Genomic DNA, 22,810 nt, shown 5'->3' on the forward strand with positions numbered 1-22,810 from the left:
TAATAATTTTAATTACCGGTAGACATTGATCTGCTTGCATAATTGTTATTTTCTGTTAAACATATCACTTCCAGAATCTGAGTCGATAAAATATAATAATATTCGTTCAGTAATAACATTCTTTCTATTTTATTTACGAGAATTTCACTTTGTACAACAATATATATATATATATATATATATATATATATATATATATATATATATATATATTGTAATATTAAATATATTGTATTTGTATTAATATATTTGCGTTTACACTGCTAATCAAAATTATTGCGAATATTTTACATTATTTATTGTAAACGATTCCAAAACTTTTATTTTAAACGATAATTAATACACTAAAAATTGTTAAGCAATTGATAAATTTCCAGAAATCAAAACGAAAAATTGTACGATATGATCGGATGTCGGTCAGGATAGAACTGCAGAATCTATAAAGTAAAGCGGTATGAGATAATATCCTCATGATGGCACCGGGATATCTATTTGTGCCAGAACATGGCTTTAAAAGGATGATAAAACTATATATGTATTTAGAAGATGGTGTCCATCTGGCATACGTGAGGACGGATAGGATAGGGTGGGGATAATATAAAAATATGTTACATAATTTATACAATTAAAATATCATTTTCATCATTAGTATAAAGTGATACAATTCAATATATAAAGTAATATTACAACACGAAAACTTGTTAATATGGTACATTTCCTGACATTCATTTTAATGTGTCCAGAATTCCAGAAAATAATATCCTTTAAAGTTTTATTTTTCTATTTAGAGTTATATTTAAAACTTAAAAACTATGTTCAGCTAATTATAAACCATTGCGCCTTGGTGGTTTTACCCTTTTTTAATAACAGAAACAAAGACGACGTGTCTCTGATAAAATTAATTATTCAATGCTTATATATATATCAATAATTATTAGTTATTATATTATGTGGCGACATATGGGCTGGTTAATGTATTACCGGTATATATATGTTATAAAAATGTGAGGGGTACAATATAGAAACAAAAACAAAAATGTTACCATTAAGGGCGTGAACTTGAATGTAATGTATCATTTTCTTCACATCTTTTCAATAATGCTGAGCGAAAATTATTATTTTATATTAGCTCTCAACTACTAACGTACCTAATATTTAGCTTTGTCATTTATCGTACGCCTCACAGACTAGGCTATTTAATTTTTTATTTAATATATTTAATATTAAATTTTTATTTTGTATTTAAAATGTTTGTATAGATGTACCGCACCTACCGTACATAATAGTCAGAATTTTGACATTGATCTACTAAACTATCGAAATAAACTCGAAACACCAAAATTTAATTAATTTCTTATCTTTCTAGATACAGTAATAGTGGAAGCGAAACATAGCAAAAAATTTTACCAAAATTATATAACTGGAAAAAAACCCACAATGACTGGATTATCAAGTTGAAGCACAATCTGGACACATTTTTTTCGCCCACTCCAGGTATATCGGATTCTGTAAGAAACATACACCGTTCTTCGTTACTTTCGATAGGGACCGAGAGAACAATTGTTTCTTTTCTCCAGTGTTTCCACTTTAGCAAATTTTTATCACTTTATTCACCTAGTATCTCGATAATACTAATTCGCAATTTGTGACTTTCTCTGTAGATGAGGAAAATTTTTTTATGAAATCAGATCTGTCTATCTTGGTAGTTTCCGGATAACTAGTATATAAAATAAAGGAATTGATAGCACTAATGTCGAAGAGTCTATAGACTGAAGGAGAATTTAGAATATATTTTATCAATTGCGTCTACTCTGGCTTTTGTTGATTGACTTGAGTTATAATCAAGAATTATATGTGGTTTTCCAGATTTTAGATCTTAGCTCTTATGGTGATGAGAAGATGACACTAACATAACAGGCTTAATAATTATTGGCACGTATGAAAGAGTTGTGTCTCTGGTGAAGTTATATATTGCGGATCCAAACATTCACCTCCTGTTGGGTAGACACTGTGATGGAATTTATTTCTTATTTTTCGTTATCAATAACTCACTAACTATATGTCTACGAGAGGGCAGTCGATGATTCACTCTATATATTTCGTAAACTAAACCATCTGCACCGCTCAAACTCAGGTTAACTAAATGAGTGCTGTGGGTGATACATTACGTAGAAGGAATTATATTAATCACCAATATTAAAAGGTAGGGGTAATGTACAATATAGAAAATGCAAAACCGCCTCTGAGACCTATGATTAGTAGTGAAGGGTTAGAAGTATCAAAACAATAGAATTTAACAGATGTCTGTGTATTAATGTATTCCCCTCTAGATGATATTTTATCATTATTTAACACCGTTATAGTCAGAGGCCAAAAGATATTAGAATCTTGGAAGAAAAAAATGGAAAAGAAATAAAGTCGAATTTAACCACTTACAATATTGTAGCTCAACAAAAAAGTCAGAAGGAATCAAAAGCATATAAAAAGGAAAAAGAAAATGTACCTTATATGACGAGTGCCAAAAAATAAAGTAGAAATAACATTAGGAAAAAATTTACCCTAAATTAACTCTAAAAATTAAATAAACATTAATACGGAAAAAACTACTTCAGTAGGGCCCTTACAAGGCAATAACAAAAAATAGATACCTTCTAATAGTTTTTTCATGACGCATGTTCAGGTATTCCTAGAAATCCCCTTTTCAATGCAAAGAAACATATAAAATATGTTGAAATCTGCAATAAACGTATTAATTTCTTTATAAGCAGCATGAATTTTTTTTTCCAAATTTGTAACAAAATATTTTCAACGACATGTAATAGAAATTAACATATACCAAAATCTCACCCCAAAATAGCTCCAGATTTCAAAACGATAACAAGAAGCAACGAAGAAAATTATTCTTTTTGTTCAAATAATAGCTTCCAAAGGTTATGCGGGACATCATATAAAATTGTACTATAAGTAATGCTAAAGGTATTTATAACTTTTATACACATATTGTTGCAATTACCCATCTATTCGTTTTAAGCTAGTAATTGTGTAAAACGTCAACCAAAAGCTGGATAGTCAGTTCAGTAGTAAATTCATTAATGTGTGTTGTCCATCAAAAATAGTAACAAAAATCGCGGTAAATAATAAAAATTAGACATTTGCTTTAATTATGACATATTTTAGTAGCGATTTAATTTTTTTATAGGTAATTATTGCTAGAATTTGTTGAGCGAAAGCTGAAGAAAGCGAAATTAGAGTGACAGAAGAAATTATATTGGATTTTGCAAGATGCAATAATAGTGGAGAACGATACCTTGAAAAGATCAAATTTACAAGTAAGAATTGACCTGACAAATAAACGAAAGATGATCAAGATTTTGCTTTGAGATATATGAATGACATATATTAATATTGTTTTGTTTGATTTGATTGAAAATTCTTTATGTAAATATTCAATATGATGTTTTTATGCAAATATGGTGCCTAGTCTAGATGTAAATATATTTCAATATGATTCCTATATAAATATGATGTTTTTCACTGAGATCCTTTTTCAGATTTTTGCAATAAAACTTTCTAATAGAATATGCCTTATTATTTCCAAATTTTTACTTGGTAAATACTATAACAACACTTTTAAAATATTTCATAAAAAAAACATATTAATGATAACTTTTCATATAGTATTTAACGTAACATTATGAATATTGCTTCTTAATTTAATATTTCTTCAACACAGAGCGATATATAAAGAAAAATAGACTCAAATTTTAAACACCACTTACAGGACAAAGTGCATATATAAAGTGTAAATACACTTGCCAGAAGAGCGCTTGTTCCCTCAGACTTATTAGTTGAAATAAGTGGAAATTTACATGCGATAATCCGAAAATGTTTTTTTAACTAATGTATACTGGAATCCAGCACTTCTAGCAGAATTTCCGTTCTATTCCAAATCGAACAATATATTACAACTCATCGTAGCGGTAGATTACTAAGCACGGAGCGATAGATTCTCGATTGATATTACGTATAAAATCATTGTCATCTACACTCATATCTTGAACCATTCATAATCCTAATCTTTACTATTTTTATATTATTTAATAATGTACCGTCTACATTTAACATTATAATTTAAGTTACTTTAATTAAAGGTACCGTATGTTTAAAATTAAGTCAACACCACTTAATTGTTGATTAGTTTTATAATTATTTGATTTAAATAATCTATAAATATTCTATATTCAGGGTAGTACGAATATGGAAATTGATAAACATTGAGCTCACAATCCAACAATGAAATGAACTATTTTTCAACAAGGGGCTATTGTTATTTTCGGAGAAAATTTGCAAGATGGACTTACCGGGTGATCTAGTTCAATATAGAATAATACTTTTTTAAGCTTTTTTTGTAACGCTTGACCACTAAACTAAAGGATTTTCTCTTTTATAGTATATAACTGCTAGGCCAGGCAACAAAACGGTTGAAAAGTTAAAGAAACATCTAGAACCAAATATTTAAGTGTTCAATAACGTGCTAAAAGAATCTACACAAGAGCCGCAACAGACCTAGAGACTGTATACTCCCCATGTATTTTTATAGGATACATCAAATATAAAGCCTTAAATATGAACTCAAAAACTATAGCTGAGCTAAAACATGCGTCATTAAATAGTATCGTTTTCCATGACATATAATTTTCAAAAATTATCATACATTTTCACTCACGTTCCGAAAGCTAATTGGAAAGCTGTTTGGTTTTATTTTTAAAACTTTATCACAGTTCATCCTATATAATAAATATTTTTCAGGCATCGCAAACATCATCCATCATTAATAACAAAAAATGGTCTTTAAAAAGGATGTGTACTCACTTCAATGGCCTCCTGCACTTGACTTCCAGAGGCGGGGTCCGATCCGCAAACGACGACAAATTTATCCCATTTGAAAGCGATCAGCAGGGCCACCACGCTCTTCGAAACTTTACTGGAAGGGGGCAGGGTCCTTGCGAAAGTTGTAAATGTGGTCTTGTCGGATACTTTGGTATCACTACATCTCTGAAAATATGTATAACTGAAATAATATTAAGATTCCTGATAACTTACTTGTACTATCTTAATTTATAACGAAGCACGGAACATAAAGAATGTCAGATAAGTAAAGCTCTTAGCGTTAATTAAATGAAATTTATTCACAAAGTAACTGTACTCATTGCGTATCTTTATTATGCAATATAGGATTATCGCCATAATAAAGTTTTCAATGGTTTAATAGTGAAAGTTAACATTTTAATTTAAATTTAAGCTAATTAAAAAGTAAAAAAAAGTTCCTAAGGGCTCTACAAGTTCGTGGAGCACCATCTGTTTATCAACACTATAACTAAATATTTGACACCATTTTAATATCTCAAATTCCATAAAGAACCTTAATAGCGATGTTTAATAAGTTTTAATAGACTCCTAGTATACATGCTTACACAGAAACATTAAGGGAGTAATGTTTTAAATTTCGTTTTAATTTAGTTTATTTAAATCATTGGTATTGAGCCAATGAACGTTGTGTGCTCACGTTGCAAAGTATTTAAGATTAAATAAGAAGCTACCATTGATACAGTCATCAAAAGTATTATATTCATTGATTTATGGATATTGGTTTCTTTATTTATTTTATGTTAAACCTGGTCTCCTAGCACAACCATTTGTTTATTCTAAAATCATATCATTATTATAAATGTATGTCCATGTTTGTCTATGCGTACAAATAATTTTAGTATGCCTTTCGATCCTTCCCTGCAATTAACTTGATCGCTTGTTCTATCATCTTCCTTAAATCTGACCTCCACTTGGAATCATATATCCATCCTGGGCCGTCTTATCCCTAGCTACTCCACCCGTATCTCTTACATAATTGCAGATCCTCTATCCACGGCTGAAATTGGCTTGTTGCATCCACTCCTTGTCCACTACCACAACTTTCCCCCTTGGACCTTCATTGCCCCCTTAATAAACATATACGATGTCAATTTTATAAAAGAGAACATTGTCCATACTTTCTTTGGTCTAAATCCTATTAACTTCTCCACTCTTACTCTGGTCCCATGCACATATATACCAATGGCTCCAAACCTCGTAGCGGTCTTAACAGTGCATTTGTGGTGGACAACCGGGCACTGCCGTTTCAAGCTCTCTGAACATGGTTCAGCATTGACCGCTTAACTCTTCGCGATATTCAAAGCCTTATCGAACATCTCAACATAATCCTTCAAAGAATGACTAATCCTGAGCGACTCTCGAAATGCTCTCGATTGTTTCCTGGAACAGAAGTTCAATCATACACTGGTCACCGACTCACAGTCAATTTTCCGTACTCTCTATCTGAAAGAAGGCGCGGAGAGTGCGGCTAAATCGGCAGCCCCATTACCGCTCTAAAAGCCAACTACAACAGTTTCTTTGAGGTTAAAGCTGATTTTTTCTCCTCTCTTCGCGTTCCCTCCCTTCCTCACCATGCCGTAGCTTTGAATCGACTGAGATTGAGTCACTGTCATTTCTCGCACGTTCACTTGATGATTTCGAGCCCGCCTACTCTCTGTGAGTTTTGTCACCATGCCACTCTTTCAGTTTACCACATATTGAACGACTATCCACGGTTCACCCAGTTTAAAACTGAATATGGGCTGCAAAATTTCAGAAATGCCTTAAAAGGAGAAAATACAGACAGACTCCTCAGATTTCTACGAGAAATCAATTTTCTCCATCGAATCTAGCCCAAGATCTATGCTAAGTTTAGTGCTACTGATCAAATAACTATTACCATTTCGGTATGGGTGCTGATGTGTGATGTCTGGATAGAACCTCTACTTCGTTACGGTTGTGTTTGTAGTACTGTATTTGTGTTAGTTTTTAAATTGTATATACAGTATTTATACTTTTAACCACCCTGTGTGTGTTATTAATTTTATTTATTTATTAATACATACATATATATTTTTTGTCTGTCTCCGTCCGCTTTAGATCCACATCGTGCTATTGTATTGTCGCGATATGACGACACCCGTCAAAGCGACAAAAAAAAAAGATATGCAATTGTGCATTCATCAACTTGCGATCAATTTCCTGTGTTGCAACACTTTCGCTATTCCATAATTCCTCAGTTCAGTTGCTATTTTGCTATTGAATCTTTGTCAAAATCATTGATATTAAAAACGTTTTTCCAACTACACTAGGAGCATATACGAAAAGAAATTTCACCAGTTATATCCTTCAGTACCTTCATGAATGTATCCTAGACACACTTTTGTTGCTAATTTAACGGAGAACGTTTCCTCTGCCTCTGATTCATATCAACAATTTCACGTCTCAACTTTTGATTATATCTATTTTGCATTGGACACCGTCATTCTTAATTGTATTAATTCTTTGTTGGTAAGTATGAAGCCCATGCCCTTAATTAAATTTACTGCTGCATTGTAAATTTCTTCGTCCAAAAGTTAAAAAACCATCAACATTATTTATTTACAGAAAACAAAATTGACAATGTTAATCAAAATTCATCTATCGTCCATTAGAATAAACACTATGTTTTCGAAATATTTTCTAAAAGTTATAATAATAGATAAATTCACTACATTTTATTGAAAAAGCAATTTAATAATAATATTTATTATTTAGCAAATATTTTGTGAAAAATATAGTAAAGCAACAAATATAAATATTTTATTCGCAAAAAGTAATCCAAGTATTAACAAACCAGGTTTGCCCTATTAATAAAATTACCAAATTTGAGGTGCTTTAATTTTAAAAGCGGCGATAAGCGAAATTTTTAAGCTCCGAAGCAGCTATTATTCCTGTTAATTGTTCGGACTAATGCTTGTTAGGAACAGTTAATTAAATTATTTTTAATACTTGTATTAAGGAGGCACTCTTTGTATGAAATTCCGACATTCCTTTTAAGTAGGGATAACTGAAATATTTTGTAGAAATATTATTAATAAAATTTATATTAGGCACTCGCACAAGTTCTGATGATTTTTTCACTTTAAAAAGGCATTTATTGAAAAAAATTTATAGGATATATATTAATTAAAATATTTTTCGTCATTTTTCAATATATTGGGAAAGGTGGCAATATCGTATTGAAAGAACGTTATTAGTTTGACACCAATCGAACCATTGTTCCATTTTAGCACTTCTTCAGCATCTCTAAACCGTGTACCTGCAGCCATACTACATCGATTTATATGAGTGGTAATTGCAAGGTTTGACATTTGGCGAGTCACAGTGTCTGAGAAAACTTCCCAGTCAAAAACTTTCCCCACTTTTGCAGTGTGTGGACTACCGTTGTCATTATTAGCGCATGTTACGCGCTATTTCTAATTTTTTGTAATAATAAACATCTGCAGTACCAGTTTTATTTATCTTTAGTACCTCTTAATGCACTTTGCCTTGCTGATCTCGCCATATGCACACCAAGACTTTATTTATGGCCATGAATATAGTGCTTTGTTGTTGACCTGGTTGATTTTTCTGGACTAATCTGTGAGTTTTTGCGCTTATAATTATCGTAGTATATTGATCTACTTTGCATTATTACTTACAACACGTTACCGAAAACTTTTTGTATCACAAGCAATTAATCCAAAATATTGAAACGGTTCCAAATGACATTTTCAGTCAATTCCTCTGCTAGTAATTTGCTTTGCTTTTAGATTCTTCTCATTCGTATATACGTCTGGAAACTTTATTCATCAACTGCTTAGCTGTTTAAAAGCTCTTAAGAATATGAGCTGGGTTTTATTTCAAAATTGTCCGAAGCCCATCTTAAACAGTCCAGATAAAAAGCTCTAGTTGATAGAAAAGACACACTGTTTTAAATAAATAACAGATAACTACTTAGCCTTTGCTATTTTCCACTTCTTTTAATTTCTCGTAAATAATCATCATAAAATATTCATCTAAAATAAGGTCGTTAGTATTCACACCAGCATATTTCTGATATGGAAAGCAACAACATAAATATGTTATATTTTATACTCTATTCAATTATTTCTGATTTTTGTTAAGTACTGGTGTAATTAATCATACTGCACTATTATGAATCTAAGCAAATAATAATCGGGAGAAACTACATATGTTGAAAACAGCAGATAAGATAGCATTGAAAGACTATTCAAGTAGCTCTGAGAAAGAGCGTAACTTTCAAAACACATCAATAATGTTGCTACATTGGATTTGAGACGTTCAGAATCATTCCATCATTCCAAGGTGAAAGTTCGAAGAAACATTCAACATTCTCATATCCTTATATTATACGCTTAGAATTATCATAATATATAAATTTTTAATTATAATTTATAAGTCATATTTGGAACATTTGATAGATTCAAAATATGTATATCGGAAAGGAGTCTCAATAATTTCTTGAAATATCCACGTTGGTAAGGAATTTGCATAGGGTCCAAATGAAATTATAACCTACTTAGAATTTTGTCGTGTAGCCCCAGTTAAACGTTGACCGTATTCTGATGTCTTTTCTGCTAACTGAAGCATTAATTGTCCCAGTCTACCGTTCTAATTAGGTAGGCTCCGTCTGTATAAAACCATATATTTTACTCTTATTTACATGTAATTTTTATTATGTATTTTTTAAATTAATATTTACTATATTCATTATATCTTAGGCATAATTGACCCTGAGAAATTAAAAGTTAATACGACTCAATGTTCATGATTAGAGTTTATCTCATCAAAATTGTAGCACGTTGAGAATAAAATAACTTTATTCCACAATATTAAAATTTCACAAGAATTATTGATATTGAAAATTGATTTATTTGAACTAAAACATCTTTTTTAAGATTGCGGGTTCCTATTTTGGTAAAAATATTGTAACTCCTAGCTGCATACAACTCCAAATTGAAGGGAAGCCTTAACGTAAATTATCATTATCCAGCTGGTATAAAACTGATATAAAGGGGTGTTAAATGTGAAATGTAATACATTAAGACACGTGTAGGGCATGAAAACGACTTGGGTAAGTTATTTCTATTATAAATAGATCAAAATATAAATTCAGTCAAACTACGATCTATTGATTCGTAAACATTTCAGCAAGCAAATTGTTTGAATTCCATATCATGGATTTTAACTTGTAGACTATACCTAAGGTGGATACAATATCATGCAAGGTGTGGAAAGGGGTCACCTAACTCAAATCATATTTAAAATATGACTTAGGTTTTGTTATTGTATATTGATAAATAAATTATATTATTTATCTTATATATTGTTATATTTCCTTTTTTCCTTTTAATAGTATTTTCAAATTAATTCGGTTGATAAAAGTTGATTCATATTTCATTTATTATATTATAAAACATTATATCAATAAAATTACCAAAATTTAAACTTCAATTATTCTTCAATTATGTGATAAATTTACAAGAACTACAACTTTAGTTTGTTACTGTATTGTTTATATATTAATAAAAAATTACATATTGTTTTTGTTTCATTTTTCAAGCGTTATTTTAAAATTCAATAAGTTTATAAAAGGTTCTTCAATATTACATTTATTATATTATACATGAAAATTGTACCAAATATTTAACTATATTTTTAAGGAAAACATTATGTTAGTTAGTGAGTCAAGATAAAATATTTGTCTAACATATATTATATTCTTGAAATATACCTATAATTTACAAGAACTTTCGACGATGCAAATGCACGCACGTGGTACGTTTCTATGTCCAGCCCCTTGTCGATCTACCATAGTAAAAAATATATTCCGAAGCCGAATTAAAAAGTCCCTCGCTTGTTGTGGAAGGAAATATTAATATAATCATTTGAATGTCTTTAAATACATATATTCTATTGTAGTCTAAATTTTAAGAATTAAGAAACAAAGTACACTTCCCAGTTTTGAGGAAAGGAAGCGTCGTTTATCCGCTACCTTTCTTATTCTCTTTAAATAAAAATATTTTAATTTTTTTTAAGTGGCGTCGAAGGCAGAAAGTCTAGCAGAAGAATAAAGGTGTATACATATCCCTTTCAAACTGAACCGTTTGAATGGCACATGAAAATAGTCTTTGTCGTTCTTAGTTGCGAAAAATATTTATATTCCCCATGGACATATTAAAATGGCCTTGTTCAATAATAAAACTAATTAGTGGTCACCCTCCTCTACATAATCAACAGTCCAAATTCAAGTACATCGGATCAACTATATATGCATTATATATGTTTTTTGTACATATATTGAGGAGATTTATAATAATAGATTATTTTGTAATACGTAATGCATATATAGTTGATCCGATGTACCTGGATTTGGACTGTTGATTATGTAGAGGAAGGTGACTACTGATTAGTTTTATTATTGAACAAGGCCATTTTAATATGTAAACATCAGAAGACCTTTTATGATCTTTTAAGCACTGCTTCCGGGCGGGAAGATTTATTGTTTGCATTTCAGATCATATTATTCACCTAAATGTGGAACATCATTGTTTAACCAATTTTCAGAAAATTGAGTGGTATGAAAACTGAAAATTATAACATTTGTTTATCCGCAGACCCTTTTGAAATAGACGAATCTCTGTCATCAACTTAATGCAGATAACAACCAGACAGTATAACATCAAAAGACTAAGAACTAAGTGTACGTGTGGTAACATTGCAAGCAAGAATAGTTATATATATTTTTAAGATTCTGCTATTATGTAATATTTTCGAAATGTTATATATTACGCTACTAAGAACATATTTCGTTTGTGTACTAACACTACATGTGCTACTTTTAGACTATTTTTATTTATTGGCAAAAGATTGTAGACAACAGCATATGGTAATTTTTTAAAATGATTAATTGTGTAGAACATCCTGAACAAAGGCAACATAATAAGAAAATTAGTAAGTGCTCATTCTTCTGGTGGATGAAAAAATAAATAGGGTTGCAAAGGGCAAAAATGAAAATGTTTGCATGGCTACGTATAGTATGGATAGTGTCTAATTATATACATATAAAAACATATATAAAAAGAAGAGGAAATTTTGTAGTCCAAATTCATATATGTAATTTTTATATTGAGGAAAATTAGATCTTGGGTTTTTAATAAGTATATTTAATAATATTTTTAATATGTAAGGCAATAATAATTTACAAGTAGAAAATACGTTGTCAGTTATCAGATTCAGTAGTGTTTCCATGTATATTTAGAATGTTTTATTAAAATTTTAACTAGAATTTTAATACAATATTTTATTTATATATTAAATAAATATTCCTGTAATAATAAAAATATTAATAAAAAACTTGTCTCTAACTTTATACATGGGAGATCGCGCTCAATGCCTCTCTATATTGTGAATATGTGTAAATACCCAATTTATAACCAATTGTAGCCTATTACTTTCCACTGCATTATTGTTTTGTGTCACCAGAATTTTCGATTTCCGCTGATTTCAAATATTCGCAATCCGACTATCCATCTACTAATGTTCTCCAATATGCGTTATTGACAGTTATTTGCTTTTTGTTACATGTTCATGTCAAATCGACGATGCCATAATTCTGACCGACTGTCACAGTTTCGGGTCAGCATTCCATTTTAAATTTCCAATCATTTCCGTTTTATTGTCTTTTGGTGTAACTCTATGCCCAGAATATTAATGCATTTCAGCATGATTAATATTGAAACTCGTTATACTATACTATGAACACTGAACCACTGTAAGAATATTCTAAAAATCAAAAAGTTAAAAAGTTATGATAAATTTCTGTTGAACGTTGGTATTCTTAACATATCATAATTTTACTAGTCAGTCAGGTAATTTCAATGAATACGTTCAGTATTTAACAAAAATTAGAGTGTAAAACTATCGCTATTTACCAGTTGGATAGTCTAAAACCTTTCACACACGTGCTTATAGATCGCGAATGAAATTAATTTTAAAAACACTTGAGGCGACAATAAAACTCCCAATCGATTCCTATGTGCGGTTTTAATAAGTTGTATTAATCTAATGTAATTTTATTTGTAAAAATGTTTAAATATGTTATGAGGGGTCATGGTGCTATTGACAAATGTGCTGTAAATAAATAGATAATAAAATTTGTAGGTTACGAGCTTGGAAACCTTACTGTGGAACAGTAAAAAGTTGACGCCAGTTTAACACTCCATTTTTTATAAGGATATTTAAAAATTAATATATTTTATAGACACTATATGCATAATAAATGCCTAAGAATGTAATGAAACACATTGGTACAAACAAAATGGTTAAAATATTTTATGCGTCTTTTCTTCATAATAGTTAATAATTGGTTGCCCAAGTAACACCAACAAACAAAACAAAAAATTCCAATAAGTTAACACATCTTGCCACAAACAATCTTCTTAAAATCATTTTCAAAAGTAATTGTTTCTGTATGCAGTTTATTTACCAAAATTAACTTCTCTGATTTCCGGCTATTCTCATGTTCTATAATTTTTTTTAGAAAAATAACCACTAAGGATTTCAATTATTATAGATATCGTAAACCTACTCATATATTCTGGATTTTTCAGAATTCCAAGCAGATCACAGGAAACAACTTATCCAAAAAAAAGGTTGGCGTTGGAAAATCATTACGCAGTTACTCAAAACTATAATTTATTGGACTCGCACTTCAGCATACACTTCAGAGTGCAACGCCACCAAAGAGTTATTAGAATGTGAGAATAAAAAATTAAAAAATGTTTTTGATCCAGTCTACTAGAATTTGAGCAAAAGCTTGCACTTCAGAGTGTAGGATTATGTAAAGCAACCTGACAAACTAAACTACTAAAAACTGAAGAATTTTATTATAACTAAAAGATTTACAGGCAACGTTACGTGCATTATTTAGCTGTTTCTTATCAATTTCTTTTTCTGATCAACGAAAGTCTATTTATGAGGTAAATTTGAGGGTTCAATCCAAATCAGATCGATTTTCTTCAAGAAGTAGTTTAAGTAGTATTTGATGGCATATAGGGTGACGTAGGGTTCCACTTGTTCCTATTATCTCTGCATTTCCATTATGCAAATTTTCTGTTTGGTTTGTTGCTTCAAGATTTGGAGTTATTGGCTTTAACGGATTATATAACAGTAATAATTTACACAAATCGTTGTGCAATCTTGTAAAAGTCCGTAGCTTGTAGAAAACACTAGTTAGAAGTCATGAGTTTCTTGTATGATTGTTTTGTATGAGTGTGTATTATTCCTTATCGTACTGAACCAAATAATTTGTCCCCGTTTCTTCGCTGGTATAACTTTTAATTTTGATTTTTCCAGAGCTAATATTATTTTATGACCTAATAATAGTATCTTTGAATAAAGTCATTATTGTTTTGAAATGGGAAATAACATGAATAATAGGGACATACAATATAGCAACAATAGCTAATAATAACTAAATAATTAATAGTTAATTATAGTTTCCATGATCTGGAAGAGAACTCCAAATCTTGAAGCAACAAACCAAACAGAAAATTTGCATAATGGCAATGCAGAGATAATAGGAACAAGTGGAACCCTACGTCACCCTATATGCCATCAAATACTACTTAAACTACTTCTTGAAGAAAATTTTACCGATATAAAAGGACTCATTTGACTGACAAATAATTGAGCTTTTTTTCATTATTACCTTTGTATAATTTGATCAGCACTTTTGGTACACTATATAAAAACAGTGAGTAGTTTTTGTCGACATAAACGTAATTTAACACAACTATTTCAGAGGAAACTGTTAGTCTTGGAAGTGTCTATAAAACTTAGGGATATGTCGCTCTTTGCGGGATGTAAGTCATCTTTCTAATACTGTTAGGAAACAAGAGATTTAAATGGTGTAAAAATAACTCAACAAAAGGTCTAATGGAACTTGGTCTAATGGTCTAATGGTTTTATTCCTAGAGTTGAGTTAGTGTTTTGTCAAATGGTGGAATCTTGAACAAGAGTTCGATATAATAGCAATTAACAATTTGATAATGGTATTAAACAGTGGTTCCGATAGTGAAAGTGGCAGTGACTAATTAAAATATTTTCGTTATAAGTTTATGACCCAATGCTGACAATTACTAACATAGGGCGATGAGAACAGTAACAATTAAACATGAGTATATAGTAAGATAGGATAACTGTAGAAAATCGTATTGTAGAATATGAAGAATTTCTGTGCATATATATCTGTGTAATTGTTCTGAATATACATGAACATTAGGTTAAAATTTATGAGGAGAAAATTAATAATAACCGTTTTGTAGATTGCAATGATTAAATTTAATTTCATGAAAGAAAATTTACCCAGGCACTAACAATGATATCAAGATGATTTGACAAGGATACACAAGAGAGAATACAAAAGGTTAAATGTGCTCTCTTATGAAAGGAAAATACATTACTTGCATATGCAATTGTTAATTAGGTTGATTAGGCCTCTAGAGAATAGCACTAAATAAAAAACCCTTCAGGAACTCTACCTCAAAGGTAGTGTGGAAAAGAGTTCAATGTAAATATAATAAAAGAAACCTTACTTTCAAACACTTATAGCTGTTTAATTAGGTGTAGTTTAAATACTTTGATGATATATGCATTAGATGTAATATAATGTTAAAATAAATTATATTTTGTAAGGTTATTTTTATTTCGTTCTTTTATTTACTTTACAAAATTTGATGACATTATAAAATTTGATGACGTACTTTGGCCTGTTTTATTGGAGTGACTCTATATAGTCTATATATTATATATATTATAAACAACTTACATATGAAATTAGGGGTAAATTCCAAGCAGCAGCCACTAACGCTTCCGGGTAACAAGTATCATCCGGTCCAATAAAAGCTACCGCTCCGTTATCTCGCATATCGGTCATTACTCGAATGGCTTGGGTCGGAGAAGACCTGCTTGTGGGAAAGCCCGAAGTCGAAGGAATTCCTATATTGCCGGCGACATAGTTCAGTTTTTTACCCGGCAACAAACCTGAAAAATCATGTAGTTGAATTATTTAAGCAAAATGTGAGACATTTTCTTTGGAGGTGTTGTCAGCTAAACAAGAAATTATTTTCTTAATTTGCGTTCGTTCTTATTCCTTTATCATTGGGATTATATGGTCATATTATGACTGTTAGATGGTATCCGCGAAAGTTTGAATATTTTGACTAAATCGCTGTTTTGATGTGAAGAAACGCTTGTAGTCCTTGGAAAACAGCTCGCTTCATAGTTAGATTATAAGCACAACACCTATCTATTTTCGAATTTTCAAATAAAATAAATTTTCAAGAATTGATTATTTGCATTTGGTAATGGTAACAGTATGTATAATAAGTGATAAATGCCCTTGTTCCCATCTGGAATGGTTTAAGATTTGGTTAACCTATTTCTGATACGAATTTGAATGATGAGCAAATGAATGACAAGAAAAATTATGGTACAATACTTTGAAATTGGGCATGAAATTGTCCTGTACAATATGCCTATTATATTATCTATAGTCCATTCAAAGTTTTTTTGTACATACGTCATCAAGATGTTTAATGTAGCAGGATCAGACAATATTTTCCTTCTTATTTTATTCTAGTTAAAAAGAGACATAATACTGTCTGAAAAGTTCGAACGTGAAACCGAAGTATCTTTTCAAAGTCGACCGGTTGTCAAACGTACGCAAAGTTATTAAAATATTAGTTATAACTGCTACAGGTTATAAACCGGAAATCGTTATTTTAGCGCTTTGATTATTTTAATAAATTTTAAATAGCAATGTAATATATCATATTATTCCTAAAATGTCGAAAAGACTATTGTTTTAACTATCTATTCAGTCATGGTAATTAAGTCAGGGTCACAAATTTATTGGATCTTTAATAAGTTATTTCGCAAAAGAACGAGATAATGGAGGCCCCCTTTTTCCCGTAAATTCCTTTAGAGAGGTAAATATTGATGATATTAAATATTATAAGTTGCTACAATTTTACTGTTGCTGCTAACATTGCTTAGAAAATAGGGAACGATTCAACCAATAAAATCCGTCTACATAAGAGGTGAGTTACGAATCTTAGCCATCTTGATATTGGCTATATTCGAGATCAAATATACGAAATGTATAAGAACAGTGAGTACACAAACTATTTTATCGATACAAACATGATAATTCAGAGATAATCATTTCGGAGAAAATTATTAGTCTGGAAAGTATACATAAAAGAGTTAGGAACATGCAGCTTTTTGAGGGATATAAGACATCCCTTCATACACTCTCACATGGCATATGATCTAAAAGGTATAAAGATAACCTTTGAAGAGGTCTAATGAAAGTTTCAGGCTTTGCCTTAAAAATAATTCTATTTTTAAAGTACAATAAAATAGAGCAAGATAAATTATTTGACTTTGTGTATCTTGATGAAACTTTGACATTTCAAAATTGTTCATTGGGCATTCTTGGCAAGACAGTAACAAAAAAATGTAAAGACAACAAAAATTGATGGGAAAATGTAAAAGTTACAAAAGCATTTTAATAGGTTTTGTTGGTCATAATATTTATTAATAATTAGTTGCAGATATAACGTTCTTCAGGCAGGGAATTAAAATGGTTTTATTCCTGGTGCAGAATTTGTGTTTTCCTTCAAGTCCAACGGCGACTACCATGGAGAAATTAAGCATAACATGTTTTTGTTATGGATTTAAAATCAATAGTTAAAGAACCTGGAGGAACATCAATTATTATTATAGACAACGCGCCTTATCATAGCACACTGGTGGAAAAAATCCCAACAATGGCGTCAATAAAGGCTGTAATGGAGGAATGGCTTTCAAAACATGAATTAACATTTGAAGATACTATAATGAAAACTGAACTATTTCAAATTATTACTAGGTAATTATAAATGAAATGTTTAATTCCGTTTTTTGCAATTTACTTCTTTTTAGAAATATGACCCCAAAAATATATACACTAGATCAGATGGCTGAACAATATGGTCACATAGTACTACGTACTAAGTACTACGACTTCCTCCGTATGACTGTAAATTCAATAGAATCAAATTTATATGGGGGGGGGATCAAAGAAATATTATAATAGAAATGCTGCTCGAGAAGAGAAGGATATTCCATCAAGAACTGTTTGTATATTTGGAAGGAAGCATTGTCGACCATAACACCTTCGGTTTGGATGAACCCGATAAGAAATACCGAGGAGGAAATTTATAAACGGTGAAAATAAGCGGTGGAAAATTGGTCGATCATGTTTTAGATAGATTGGAAATTTACTGTTTAGTTATTGACATGGACAGTGACTCGGAAAGTGACAGTTGCTAAAGAAACGTTCAGGATATGTGATAATGCTGTGCAATGCTGGAAATTCCGAGTGATGAGAGTGGAAACAACTAAAGATATGCATATAATTAATACAGTATAACTGTACAAAATGGTATTGCAGGGTGTGAAAGATTTGTGTGCATAGATATGATTGTAATTGTTCAGAATTAAATATCAACTAAACTGTTTTGTAGATATGGTAAATGCATTAGGCAGAATTCGGTGATTTATTTTAATAAGAATGGTGTATACAGGTAGCAGCAACATAAATAAATAAATAAATGATATCAAGTTGACTTGACAAGAAAATAGACTATCGATGTAAACAAGAACTAGACGTAAAAAGGTAAATATGCTTTCTAATGAAATTAAAATACTTTACCTAGGCTCTAGGGGGATACCACTATATAAAAAAACTCTACCTCATGTAGGTGGTGTGAAAATGAGATTAATATAAATATAATTTAACAATTCTAATCTACAAACTATTATCCCTGTGTTCTTAATTATAGTGTTAAGTCCTTAGATAATATGTGCATAGATGTAATATAATGTTAAAATAAACTATATATGTTTGATGACATTTTTGTTTAATTATTTTATTTAATCTAGAATTTTGGTGTATGGCAAAATTGATGCAGCAACATTGTGACATTTTGACGTCACAAATTTAGATGACGTATATACAAAATAACTTTGAATAGACTATATATAACACTTCTCTTGTATTACAGCTGTCAAACACTTAAACTCTGTACTTGCTCTAACCGAATGAGTGTAGGATTTATAATAGCAGACAATTCGTCATTTGGCAATATTCTGGCCATTTCTTCATTAATCCCAACCCATGTGGCTATACAACTATATCATAAAGTATTCCAGAATCCTCTACGTCTGTATACGCTACATATTGAACGCCATATCAATTTTTACAAACTTTTCGCTTAATTTTCAGTATATGTTATAATTTAAATTATATTCAATTGTCACTTCCTATATTATCGCCTATATAAGTCGAATTATTAAATATGGTCATTTTTAAAAGAGATTTTGTAAAATTGCTTTATAGTCAGGACACTCAGACTTTAATCAAGTATTGGACCTGACACATATATGACGCCACCTTCTAGCCTTTTTAAACCTAACCTAACAGTCTTAACCTTCAAACGACAAATTTCAAAATTTTATAATTATGCGACTTTTACTTGGACAGTTATATGTAATATATGTAGTTTTTTGTGAACCAATTGTTGCTATTTTCAAAATAATAGACTATATTACAAGATTATGGCCCATACATAGTCTGAGAGGCTAGCCGTACATAGATCATACCAAAGCTTTAAGTCAAAAGTCTCTTTTGAACGCAAGGAAAATAATTCTAGGGAAAGAGTTAAAAAATTAGAGAAGCGCAATGTTAACTATATCATTTTTGATATAGATTATCACACACAACAAATTCTTGATAATAGTTTTAGCTAAAAATTGGTATTTACTGATTAGACAAAGAACTTATTAACTGATGATCGTTTTGGGATAATTTTGATTAAAATATCTAGCTATTTACTATTTATATAATATTTCCTATATGTTTAACCAAAGTATTAACGGGTTGATAAGCAAGTATTTTGTTATTTCAAGTGTTAGAACCCCTAATATATAATTAAGAGCAAAAATAAACGAACGTAAACACCTTGAAGCGCTTTCTCCCGAAATTGGCTTTCAGTGTCGTGGAAACCCTTTAAGCGTATTACAAACCTATAAAATACCAACGCAAACTTAGTTTCCTGTTATAGTTTTCTAGTATAATTAACTTGACAATTAACTGATTCTATCACTGCATTACATCATTAACTTATTGCATGAGTTAACTGTATAAAATATAAATTTATAATCTAAAATAGTCTTATTAAACCTACTTTCATCTTTGTTAACTGCTTCCACTGCTAGCGGCAATGCTCCTAGTAAAACTTGAGCCTGGCCATAAGCACCAAGAAATCCTATTGTAACGGTATTTAAATTTTCGTCTGTTACATTGTTTCCTCCTCCATTAAAATACAAGCTGTTGGTAGTTGAGTTTTCTTCGCTAAGGTGACCGCATATGTTACTGCTGGAGCTAATTGACGTGGTCTTGGTTAACGTCAAAAAGCAGATGATGGTTAACAACACGTCCATAATTGGCAGACTCAGCAACATATTATTCATAATCTGTAAAAAGAATAACGTGTTAAATTAGTAATAAATATAACAATGAGTAAATGTACATTTAATACATAATATATAAGTGTTTATAAGAAATAGATTTTTCGAAACAGAAATTATAAACTTTTTAAAAACTTAATTAAGCTGAATGAATGTACCATGAAATACGCTATTCGATATTTACTCCTTTCACTAATATATCTTATATATAAAAATGAATCGCAAAATGTGTTGGTAAGCGCATAACTCAACAACGCCTGGACCAATTTGGCCAAATATTTTTTTAAAATGTTCGTTGAAGTTCAAGGATGGTTTTTACGGCGAGAAAAATTAGAATTATTGCTGGAAAAACCCTAAAAATAGCCCTTTTCTTTTTCCCATACAAATGATTTGTAACTAAAACGTAGTCAATTTGAGCTTTATTGCTATGGTATAAAGTTCATATTAAATTACAAGCACTCACTGTTGTCTAAGCAATGTAGGTGTGTTCCTAACGTCAAAGATCATATCTATCAAAACAATGTGCGTGTGTGCGTTGGAGCACAGAATACATAGTTGGAGGAGTTTAGTGTCGCGTTCCGAAACTCGCGTTTCTTTTGTATTAGTTTCGGCACGCGAGATAAAATGCATCAGTTTCCACGTCATTACATCAGTCAAACAAAAATCGCGTTACCAACAGTGTTTTATTATTTTTAATATCCAAATTTTAAATAAATAAAACAATTCGTACGGCTTAAAAGGATTTGAGTTCAAGTCATATCAAATTTAAAAAAAAAGTTGTCTGTTACAGATGACTTTTGACAGATGACAGATGAATTGTCAACTGATACACGAAACAAATTCGTATATCTTGTTTTGTGCAGAGTGTTTAGTTAGTTAGTGTTTGTTTAGTTCGTGATTAGTGAAAAAATAATTTATATTTAATATGCCTCCTATAAGACGAAGCAATTTAGGTAGAAGAACCAGAAATGCTATAAACCAAGCTAATTACCGATCTAATCGTACTGCACAAGAACGTGACGACGGAAATGAACGTGAAAGAACTCGGATATCACAAACGCGCGAAGCGCGAGCGCGACATTCAACTAATAATCGCGCAAGTTTGAATCGAGCTGCTTTCAGTTACGATGTGTCAATTGACTACAGTAACTACCAATGTGTTGTTATTGGTTCTATGAACTTGGTTTGCTCACACTGTAAGGCATTAAAATACAAAAACGAAGCCAATGGAATGTGTTGCGCAAATGGTAAAGTGAAATTGATACCATTGGATCCACTACCAGAACCATTGTACTCATTGGTTTCAGGAATAGGAACAGATTCTATACACTTTTTGACACATATCCAACAATATAACAATTGCTTTCAAATGACTTCATTTGGGGCAACAAATGCAGTTCGGGAAAATTTTATGCCAACTTTCAAGGTATGTATTATAGCAGTTACTCATAATTATTTTAGCGAACAAAATTTTCTGTCACCAAAGTTAAGATGTGTTACTAATCTTCAATTTCTTAATCATTACGAAATATATCACTTAGTCATCATATTATATGGTGATTCAGTTTCAGCGACACTTTTATTATATTTTATATTTGATAGATATTAGTTAAAACTAAATATATACTTTTTAAGATCAAATATTATTTAAGTTTGATCACTGACAATCCATTAATTTATACCACACCATAATATTTTTTTTTACAGATACAAGGGCAAATATATTACAGAGCAGGTTCACTGTTACCAGTGTCAGATAGCGACAACAAATTCCTGCAAATTTATTTTATGGGCAATTCACCACAAGAAATTGATCTGCGTTGTGCACATAACAATTTAGTAAAGAGGTCTATTGTAGAACAATTACAAACTTTATTTCATCAATGGTGAATTGTGTGGATCCTACAGAGAAGCCTGTCAACGTTTGCAATTGCTTGAAAATGACGCTCATTGGGATCAAACTCTCAATGATGCTGTAATATCATCACACGCTCATCAAATACGAACATTGTTTTCTATAATCATATCTACATGCTTCCCATCAAACCCAATTGATTTGTGGATGAAGTACAAAGATTATATGTGTGATGATATTTTGTATCAAATACGGAATAGAATGGGAAATCCAAATATACAAATCAGTGAAGAAATTTACAATGAAGCATTGATTTCAATTGAGGACATGTGCTTGATAATGTCAAACAAACTATTAATTCAATTAGGCCTGACCGCGCCCAGTCGTTCAATGCATGACGCTTTTAACCAAGAGTTGCATCGA

General features: G+C 30.7%; 1 protein-coding gene across 1 annotated transcript in view; it reads right to left on the reverse strand.

Moving 5' to 3' along the window:
* Gyc32E (Guanylyl cyclase at 32E) overlaps positions 1–22,810 on the reverse strand; it is a 330,290-nt gene that overhangs the window by 118,741 nt on the left and 188,739 nt on the right. Inside the window, exons 2-4 of the mRNA XM_076419392.1 lie at positions 20,250–20,538; positions 15,785–15,999; positions 4,873–5,055 (exon numbers count right to left, since the gene is read on the reverse strand). Of these exons, the coding sequence (XP_076275507.1) occupies positions 4,873–5,055; positions 15,785–15,999; positions 20,250–20,535 (684 nt within the window). The 5' untranslated portion in view covers positions 20,536–20,538. The remainder of the gene's footprint in view (positions 1–4,872; positions 5,056–15,784; positions 16,000–20,249; positions 20,539–22,810) is intronic.

This window comes from Rhynchophorus ferrugineus, unplaced genomic scaffold (assembly GCF_030347505.1).
Source record: "Rhynchophorus ferrugineus isolate W39M unplaced genomic scaffold, kcgeb_rfMv2 rfM1, whole genome shotgun sequence".
Classification (NCBI taxonomy): Eukaryota; Metazoa; Arthropoda; class Insecta; order Coleoptera; family Curculionidae; genus Rhynchophorus; species Rhynchophorus ferrugineus.